This window comes from Delphinapterus leucas, chromosome 15, assembly GCF_059928025.1.
Source record: "Delphinapterus leucas isolate spDelLeu-1000000601 "Yukka" chromosome 15, BTC_Dleu_Yukka2, whole genome shotgun sequence".
NCBI lineage: Eukaryota > Metazoa > Chordata > Mammalia > Artiodactyla > Monodontidae > Delphinapterus > Delphinapterus leucas.
In genome coordinates this window covers 10,398,797-10,409,224 of record NC_143143.1, presented here as the reverse complement: position 1 = coordinate 10,409,224, position 10,428 = coordinate 10,398,797, and the positions used below count along the sequence as shown (strand labels likewise).

Below are 10,428 nucleotides of genomic sequence, written 5' to 3'. Positions count from 1 at the left end.
AATATACATCTCGTGAGCCCAAGTGAGCCCCCAAATCACTGACCAGCCAAGACCAAAGAGAATGACCCGAATGGGAGTGAGTTGTAGCCCTGGGACCAGTCCTGTCCGTTCATCCTAGGACTCTAGGCTGACTCTGGCTCCTGGACCCTTCTCAGGCCACCTCCTCTGGGTAGCCCTTTAACTGCAGCGTTTCCTGCACCTTTTTACAGCCTAGCAGCCTACCCTGGCTCCTGTTCTGTGGCTGTGTCCCTTCTGCCAGACCCCAGTCCCAGTCACCTGCAGCCCCTCATCCTTGCACCAGTGACCTCAGCTCAGGTTCATAACCCTCACCCATCGTGTGTCTTTGCACGGCTCACCTTTATGCATTTAACTAACTAGCTAATGTCAATAGTGTAGTCAGCACATGCAAAGCCAGAGCAAAAGCAGGATGGAGACAATACCCTCCATGTAAGCAGAGGCCTCCCCCGCCCGTCCCCAACCCCAGGTAGTGTGTTCTTTATTCCCCGGCTTCCTTTATATGTAGTAACATGGCAACTCCGTGGAGTCTTAAAGGTGTTGGGTTTTGTTGTTGTTGTTGTCGTTGTTTCGTCATAGCTGCTTTTAACTGTAAAAAGAATACCATGCTGGACATAACAGCTGGGGACTTATTTTTCCGTCTACTATTGTATTGCTGAGACTCATTCGGAGTTTTGCAAGTCCCTGTAGAGTGTTCATTTTGACTGTTGGGTAATATTCTTCTTCTGTCTTCATTTTCCTCCTCATCCAGTGATGGGAATCTGGGTTGCAGCCAGGTGTTTGTTACCAAGGACGGGCTGTTACCAATTCTCTCGTCTGTGTCTCCGGTTACCCATGTTTAAGACAGTGGATAGCTTCCAGGGGAAGAGCTGAGTCATAGGGAATATACCACAGGCCACACCTGCGCCCGGGCTGCCCCCCACCTTAGAGACCACACAGCACAGTGGTCCCAAGGTCATAACTGCCTTAACCTAACTGAGCATCAGCTTTCCCGTCTATGAAATGGCAATCATTAATTACACTCCATGTTCATTCAGTTAACACAGATGACGCACAGACCCTCTTTCCTGTTCAAGGCATGGGGGATCTGGATGAGATAGACTCAGCTGTCTCCCAGGAGCAGGTATCTCACCAGCAGAGATAGACCAGGAAGGGAAGCATCTCAGCACCTCAGTGGATGTGATCATTCGCTGGGGAGGTGATGGGCAGGTGAGGGTGAGCGTGCGCTGGGACAGGGGGCTTTGGCCTGCCCGGGGGACCTGGGCTGGGTTCGTGGGCCGCTGCGCGAGACTTGACTGTCCTGCTGGTAAGGGTTGGGGTGGAGGCCATGAGGAATGGGGAGATCCGAAGTCAGGCAGAGACCCAGAGCCCACTGCAAGACCAAGCACTGCCTGGACAGGAATGCTGCCTCGGACATCCACTCAGTCCCCGGGCCAGCGCACTTCATCCAGTGGCCACACGTGCTGAGGCAGGGTCTTGAGCACTTCCACGTTTGTTCCACACCTCCTTAAATCCTAAATGACCCTGCAGGACAGGTATCTTCAAACCTCTCTCACAGATAAGGAACCTGGCGTGATTTGAGGACCAGTGAGTTGTTCCAGCCTCATCTTGGATAGGTGGCAAAAACCAGGACACCCACTTGGGCCTTTTTCTATCTCAGTCCCTCCCAAGGAAGAAAGGGAACCACCAGTCAGCGCCTCGTATACGCCCTGCACTTGGGAATGTGTTCACGCAGCAAGACGCTGCCCTTCTACAGACGGTGTTCCTACCCTGGCACGACCCTTTTGATGCCACCTGTCTTCCTCCAGGATGACCATCCTGAAGGAAGAGCCGTCCTGAAGTTCTCTGGGGCTTGTGTTTGGGCCTTCAGAGCAGGGCCAGGGAACACCACAGTCCCTCACCAGGCACAGGTCTCCATGGAGGAAAGGACCAAAGCCGTGGGTCCGGGCCAGATTCAGAGGCAAGTAAATTCTGCCAGTGCAAGGCACCCCTTCTGCCCACTGACCTCTCTCCTGGTGCCGCTGATGAGAACGTGCCACAGAAGGCAATGGTTTCCTGCCTTGGCCTTGTGTTTCTCAGTGACCTCACCAGCCCCGATTTGTTGACTATTGTTTCCTGGCCGTAAATGGAGGCACGCCCACCACTGCCGGCCTGGTCCAAGTCACCATTAGCTCTCACCAGCCTCCTTGGAGACGACGACTAGCCTCGTCACTGGTCTCTCGGCCCCACCCAGTCCTTACAGGGGCCACAGGCATCATCCCTCCCCCATGACGTCTGACGTCACCACCTGTCATACCCCCTCCCCCACCACGTGGCCACTCTGGCCTCGTTCACTCCCAGCATGTACCCACCTCAGGGCTTTGGGACAGCAACACGCCCGCTCTTCCAGCTTCTACAGGTCTCACAGGGAGCTTTCCTGCTCTTTTTTTTGTGTGTGTGGACAAATGTACATAACACAAAGTATACCGTTTGAACCATTTTTAAGTGTATATCTCAGTGGTATTAAATGCCCACATTCACATTGTTCTGTACTCTTCACCACCATCACCATCCACTTCCAGAACTTTTCATCATCTCAGACTGAAATTCTGCACCCTTTTAACAGTTGCTCCCCATTCCCCTACCCCCCAACCCCTGGCAACCACTCCCTGCTCTGCTTTAGATTGCAAATCCACTTTTTTTAGTGGCTGTGCAGCCACACCACCGTCTGACTCACTACTTTATTTATCCAGCCCCCATGGAAATTCTAACTATCCAGTTATTTAAGGTGTGTCTCCGGCACCTGAAGCAGTGCCTTTATACATTAAAGGCACTTAACAATTTGTGATGACTGAGTGATCTAGCCACTTTCGCCTGGGTCACAGGGGCTTTATCCAGACCTTAGCGATTCCTTTTGCCCTACCCAGCCCCTTTTTACAGTCCCGTCTGTGCGTGCCACCCTAGAATTTGCAAACACTGTTGCCCACGCTGTCCAATTCTGGCCACCCAAGACATAAGCAGATTTTTTTCCATCTTAACAGAAAAAAGACATTCTTCGGGGTTGCCCTTCAAATCACAGAACGTGACGCAGGTTTTTTTTTCCTAACTAAAACTTGAAATGGCAGCTTCCAGTTGTTAAAAGACAGTAGAAATGAAATGTAGGTAACACGAAAGACCTATTGAAGATCCAGGAAAGGCCCAGCTGAAAAAGCCACGGCTGGTTAAGAGAAGAAAGCCTGACACACACCCTCCGCCTGGTTGTCCTTGGGGAAGAAGAAGAGCCCAGGAAGGCGGGAGGCCACCACGCTCGCCCCAGAGCGCGTCTGTCACTCGCTGTATATTGTTCAAGGCTCCTGTGCTCTGCTGTAGGAACGCATCGGCGGGGCTGGCAGAGGCAGGGGCGGGTGGTCCCCAAAAGTGCGTCAGACCCTGGCCCTTCCATCTCCTCACTGTGACACGCTGCAGAGCGAGATGTGGCTGAACCTCCCTCGTTGTAGACTGAGCAGGCTGCACTCGGTGAGAAACACGCGTGGGTTTCCAGGCGCTGAAATTCAAAATGGGCATTCAGAGGCCCTGCTGGAACAAAGGAATAACGGGTTGCAAATAGGTACCTGGAACATGCTGGAAACCTGTTCTCAGTCCTGTCTGCAAGGCCTGTCAGGTGTGTGTGAAGGCTCTGCGCTCATTTCATAGCCCGGCTGACCAGGCTCTAATTGCAAAGGGCTGCACTTGTTCTGTGGCCAGGCAACAGGGGACCTCAGCAGGGTCTGGCTGACACAGGGCACATTGTGACCCCACAGAAAACAGGCCCAGTCCCAGATGGGGTCTGGCCCACAAAGCTAGCTCCCACCTCCCAGAGACCCCGGTCTTCTGCACAAAGAGACTCCACATAAAGCCAACTTCTGCTGAGCCCTATGAGGACTATGTAAGGGGGTCCTTGTGGTGTCTGGGAAACAAGGAAGGGAGCGCAGGACAGCCTTGCGGGACCATCACCCAGCCAGCAGGTGAGTGGAGAAGGCGAGACGGATGCAGATAGGAGCTCCCACCCGATGGTGATGTGTCAGGACACCTCCCTGGCTCCCCCGATCTGGACAGTCCCTGTGCTCAGACGTGTCAAGTGTCTGTGAAGATTCCTGAGGTCCCAGCGTGGCATGTCGGGGAGCTGAGACCAGGGAGTTGAGACCAGGCAGCAGGTTTGGCTCCAACAGATGCACTGGGAATTTCAGGCTGAGTCAGTGTCTTCCATCATAAACCATCATCTCGTCACTGGCTACCTGGTGGGAGCGGAGCTCCTGGGAAGATGAATGGAGACTCTTCAGCCAAAGCTTGTTGCTTGGCGTCAATGTGTAAGAACCAGTGTTTCAAGGAATCAGAGACTCAGCACTCCACAGAACCTTGGAGGTGGCTTAATCTACCCTCTCCATTGAGGCAGCATCACCACTGCAGCCCACCTGCCTGGGGCTCAGCCCCTCAGACGACTGGCGTCTCACCACCTCCCAAGACAGCCCGTTGGTCTCTGTAGTCCGTTTGGCTTTAGAGCTTTTCTTACTGGGAATGCAAGCCGGCCTCCCCATGGCCCTCCACTTCAGCTGCCTCTGTCCTCCAAGAAGGAAAAATAGCCAACATATTGAGTGCTTACCGTAGTCATGCTGGGCATTTATTCTTCAACCACAACCCTATGAAGGAGATGTTAAATATTTTCATCTCATTGTACACATGAGAAAACCGAGGCACAGAGAGGTTAAGTAACTTGCCTAAGGTCACACAGCCATAAGCAGCAGCATTGCTTCCATCCCGTGGTCCACAACAGCCATAGAGATTTAAAGATGGTGGCTGGAATCTTCCCCCAGGCTGAAGGGATTTCAGTGTAAAGTCCCCTCGCTTTCCTCTGGGCATGTGTGGGCCGTGAGGATCTGAACAGGCGCAGACTTTCTGGTATGGCCTCCAGTACTATCCAGCACCCGTACTCTGTGCACAGAACCCAAGGATGCATTGGCGCCCCCTGGACAGGGGACTTGGATGATTCTTTTATTTATTTATTTATTTTATTTTATTTTATTTTATTTTATTTTATTTTATTTATGCTGAGGCTCCAGAGCGCAGGCTCAGTAGTTGTGGCGCACAGGCTTAGTTGCTCCACAGCATGTGGGATCCTCCCGGACCAGGGATCGAACCCATGTCGCCTGCATTGGCAGGCAGACTCTCAACCACTGCGCCACCAGGGAAGTCGGACTTGCATGACTCTTGGGGTATGTCCTGAACCACAGTGAACTGGGGCTCTCCCAGAGCTGCTGTTCCCCAGTCTCCCTACTTCATTGTCCAGGACTCTAGAGTTTTGTATCCTATCTGATTGCGCCAGCAGGACCTGCTGGTCAGCCATCACACACAGTTGCACAGGTTGTGCACTGCCCAACTCTAAGGGCACTCTTTACACAGACTGTGCAATGAATGAGCCCTCCCCACCAGAGTTGTGATGTACCACCTGCCCAGCTGCCTGGGCAGCAGATCTGTCTTGGGTTCTGATCAGAGCTAGTTGGGATTTTTGCCTGCCCTTGAAAAGCATTTTCCAAACAGACTCAATGGTTCTGGGATCATCTCTCCGTGCCTTGTCAGCCAGGCCCCTTGAGGTCCACCTCGCTATGGCACTGACAGGGTTCCATGTGGCCTGTGCCCTCCCTGCCCAAACCAGAGCTGGATGGAAACTAGTCCACCTTGAACCTGTCGCTCATTGTACAGAGGAATGAAGCAGCCCAGGGTTCACCACCCCCAGGTGCCAGGTTGGGACTGGAACCCAGGTCTCTTGACCCCAGGCTCTTGGTCCTCTTCCCGCACTCCCAGGCTGCTTTCTCTAACCCTGTTGTTTCATCCTGTTTCTAAGCACCATGCGGGCGTCTAGAGGGCAAACACTTCTCCTCCTCCCCGGGTTTCCCAACAGCACTCGGCAGCAGGCTGGGTAATTGCTGGGTTTCGGTCCTCTCTCCAGCTCCTTGTAGACAAAGTACAGAGAGGCCACGAACACTGGGGCCCGGCATCTGGGGTGTTGATCTAGCCACGGCTCATTAGAGAGCGTGAAGTTGGGACTGGAGACTTGAGCGCCTCCCGGAGAGGGGGCAAGTCAAGGCAGTGCCACACAGGGGCAAGCAGTGTTTGCTCTGATTGGGGCTCCTCTGGCTTTGGGGGTAGGCATGTGGCCACAGTTCACTCTTTTGCTCATCAGACTTTGAGTGTTGTTTCTCTGTCCAGCCAGTGTCAGGTACAGGGTGTGTGTACAGAGAACCCACCGTCCCTGCCTGTGAGAGTTTATGGTCCACTGGGGGAAACAAGTATTACTTGTAATAGCGCGTAGAAAGCACTCAGGACCATCATGTGCAGTTGTTCAGGTTGTACACAGCCCAGCTCTAAGGGCATCTTACACATACACTGTGAGATAAATGAACTGTCCCTTTGAGGTGTGATGCACCACCAAACCCAGCTGTCCACAGTGGCTTTAACATCCAGACAGGATCACCCCTGTGGTAGGAAGTGAGAGAGAAGAGGTGGTGGGGCCAATCAGAAAAGGTTTCACCCCAAAGAAAACGCTTAAACTGGGTCTTGAAGGATGAGTGGCACGTCTCCAGCCAAAGAAGAGGGAAGGGGGTGCCGGGCAGTGGAAAGAGTATTTGTCCACCTTTGGGGGCGTGAGACAAGGAGGCAGGCAAGAGTGGGGGAGTGAGGCAAGGGGAGGCTTCTAGGCAAGCGCTCACGTGGAGGGGGTGATGGAGAGAGGGGAAAACAGATCTCAGAGCGACTTGGGAGGTAAGATGGGGTGAGCTCAGAGATGTGTAGGACTTGAGGGGGTAAAATTAGGAAAGCAGGAGGCCTGCTCCAGAGTGTGTGACCAGAGCAGTAGCTGCAGGTCCCTCCGACTGACTCGCCCTCCTGGAGGCCTGCCCACGCCAAGGTGCACATTCCGAGATAATAGCTGGCACTCGGCTCCTGGAGACGGGTCACATCAACAGCATAGTCATACCCCCGATGTTGCCTTCTGCTGGTGTTTATGCCCTCCAGGGCCATTTATATGGTCTATTTCTGGAACATCCCTCACCCCCGAGAGGGCACAGGGAGCAAGTACCACATCTGTTTGCCTTCTCAAGGCTCTGGGATGACTGGGTGGCCACTCCCCCCACCCAGGGAGTCCTTGCTTGTGGCAATCTGGTGATTGGCGGTGGGGGTGGGGTGGTGGTGGGCTTCTGAGGCTCTTTCTTAGCACACAGGGGTCCCCAAGGAGGAGCTAGGCCAGACCAGTGATTGCTATTCACTAAGTGATAATTTGCCATTGTCGCCCGGCAGTTATAGATTTCATTTGTCCGGGCAGTAGTTGCAAATTGGATATGGGACAGGCAGGGACAGAGATGTAATTTGATAAACCAAAGAGCTGGAGGGAAATTGAAGGGTGTGGTGCTGCTGGTCGAGCAGAGCGTTGTGGTGGGGGGGGGGGCGTGGCGGGGGAACGCCACCTTGTTTACAACTCTGGCGAAGCGTTTTCCTTGAAGTCGGGTTCACTGAGGTATAAGGCACGTATACAGTAGAAGCCGCCCATTTTAGGGTACAGTTCTTCGGGTTGTGACAAATGTATATCATCTTGTCACCACCACCGTCAAGAACCAAACACCTCCTTCACCCCAAAAGTTCCCCGGTGGCCCTCAAATGTCAGCCCCAACCCAACCCCTGGCAACCAGGAATCTGTTCTCCATCCTTACAGTGTAGCCTCTTCCAGAATGTCATATAAATGGCATCACGTAGCACGTCTCCTGTTGAGTCTGGCTGTAACTTAGCAAAATGCTCTTGAGATTCGTCCACATTGTTGCAAGAATCAGTAATTCAGTCCTTTCCATTGCTGACTAGTATTCCCTGGTGTGGATGTGCCACAGTTTACCCAGTTCTCCCGCTGAAGGGAGGACGATTGGGTTGTTTCCAGTTCGAGGTGATTACAGATAAAAGCTGTAAACATTCGCATACCGGCCTTTGTGGGGCCGTATGTTTTCATTTCCCTTGACTAAATACCCAGGAGCAGGGTTGCCAGTGGTCATGTAGGTTTCACTCTATAGAAACCTGACAAACCATCTTCCAAACGGCTGTACCCTTTTGCAGTCCTACCAGTTCCAACTGATCTCACTACTTGTGAAAATTTAAAGAATAAAGTGAAAAGGGTGCTGCGGGGCTTCTGTTGATAAGGCTTCAGTGTGGCAGGATGGCTGCCAGGAGAGGGGAGCCAGGGGGGCAGAGATCCGCGGACATTCCGGCCACCCCCATCCCCGGCAACGCTGCATCCACTTCAGGATCCCTTTCCCATTTTAATCTTCGTAGAAGTGCTGTTCGGGCCCTTGCCAGGCTTACTCGTGGGGCCTCCTTCTATCACGGCTTCCTGTGATGGATGGGTTTTACACATCGGGCATGGAGCCCGAGCTGAGCCCCATACTTGAGATCAGCGACACCAGATAAATCAATGACCATGGGCAGTTTCCTGCACACCGCTGCCTGTGCATGCCGCCTCTCCCTACAGCTGCGCATGGGGTGTTCTGGGGGCCAGTCTAGCTGGATGGGGGACAGGGAGACGGGCGTTGAGGGTGTGGTAAGCCCCTCAGCTGGAGACAGCCTCAAAGCCCAGCCCAAGGGCTGTCTGAACACGTAGCCCAGCGTGTCTGCCAGGTGCCAAGAGCGTGCTCAGGGCTGAGACCGGCAGGGATGAGATACAGACGGACCGAGTGATTGCCAGACCCTCCCTGGCCTTGGGAAATTGATGTTCCCATTTGGGGGAGGAAATGAGCAACTTACACCCCAGGCTAAGCAGTATTACCAAAGGCAGCATGTGGCAGTTCAGGGATCCCTGCCGCACAGTGGCACGGACAGCCACGCCCCTCTCTCCTGCAAGGGAGAAAAGTACCCTAAAGGCTGGGCTGTCGGTTGGGTGATGCGAATTAGGCCGTAAATGACTGTGGGAGCTCTCGAGTTGGTGAGGAGAGGGGCCAGGACCATGGGCCGGGGACACGACACAGCGACAGAGGCCTCAAGGTCAGAATGTGTGTGGGGAGCGGAGGGCACGGAAAACACAGTTCATCTGCATGAGCCCTACCAGAGCTGCCCTTGGGCCCGTAGGGGACCCTGGAGGCTGGCCGGCTCAGGGGTCCTCAAAGATCGGGGGTGCAGAGGAAACCATCAGCGTCCCTAGGCCTCTCTGAGTCCTCCTGAGTCAAAACTGAGGCAGTGGAGGGAGAAATAAGTAGCCCCCGAGCAGCCTGGGGCAGAGCTCTGGGTAAACCGGGTCACGGCGTTGGGAGAAGGGGCGGGGGGTGAGGCGGGCGGCTGCCATAGGGTCTGCTGGGACTTACAGTACCCCGTGTCTGTCTGTCCGTCCACCCAGGTGCAAGTTCTTCAGTCTGACCGAGACCCCGGAGGATTACACCATCATTGTCGATGAGGAGGGCTTCCTGGGTAAGTGCTTCTCTCCCCAGGGGCTTGGCTGGACTGGGGCCGGCAGTTGGTGCTGGCTGCCCGCCCCCCCCCCCCCCCGCCCCCTTATTTCTGTCCCCACCTGCTGGTGGCAGAGCTTCCTCCTGTCCTGTGTTCTGGCTGATCCCTCCCTTTCTGCTCGCGAGACTTTTTCCCAGGAAAGGCCCCAGAGCTGAAAGGGGGCGGTGCTTCCCCAGCCAGGAGCTAAAGCAACCAGGAAGGCAGGGGGCATGTTCTCTGGGACTCCTGACGCGAGGGAGGCGCTTTCAAAACATCTTCAGTCCTTGTTCGAACAGGAACGTGCCCCAGTCACCATCCTTTTACGATTTTCCTTTATCTTCCTTCCGTCTTTTAAATCGAGATAGAATTCACGTACCAGAGAGTGCGTCATTTTAAGATGTACAGCTGTTCCGTGGTCTTTGATATTCCCAAGGTTGTGCAGCCGTCACCACTATACTATTCCAGAACACTTCCGTCACCCCAGAAAGGAGCCCTGTCCCCTCATCCTCCACATCCTTTTAGTTTTATTATTGAAGTTCGTTATGTTTGTCCGGCTCTAAAGTAACAGTGAGTGTTCATTGGTGGCGAGTGCTGACCGATACGTATTACTTGATGCGAAGGTGTTGTGCTTGTCCTGTGATTATCAATGAGGAACTGAGAGTGGAGGCGGGGAGTCGTGGGTCCAGACTCACCGGCAGAGGAGCTGGGCCCCCTGAGAGCTGGTGGTCATTCAGAACTGCTAAGTTAGAGTCTTCCAAACATGTAGAGAGGGCAACAAATCCAACAGTTTTTAAAACCCTAGCCCTACCCACAAGACAACTACTGGTCACTTTTTTCGTGGTTTTCTTTCCAGCTTTTCTCAGGCGGTCTGTTTAATTTATGGAAATGTTTTCACTTAACATAACAACAAAATATGCTGTGATATCACAGCCTTTCAGCAGCAGC

General features: G+C 53.6%; 1 protein-coding gene across 10 annotated transcripts in view; it reads left to right on the top strand.

The window, feature by feature from the left end:
• The window catches only part of CASTOR2 (cytosolic arginine sensor for mTORC1 subunit 2), an 81,587-nt gene that overhangs the window by 26,863 nt on the left and 44,296 nt on the right, over positions 1–10,428 (top strand). For all 10 annotated transcript variants that reach the window (XM_022588130.3, XM_089895810.1, XM_089895808.1 and 7 more), the window contains exon 2: positions 9,395–9,465. In XM_022588130.3, the coding sequence (XP_022443838.1) occupies positions 9,395–9,465 (71 nt within the window). The remainder of the gene's footprint in view (positions 1–9,394; positions 9,466–10,428) is intronic.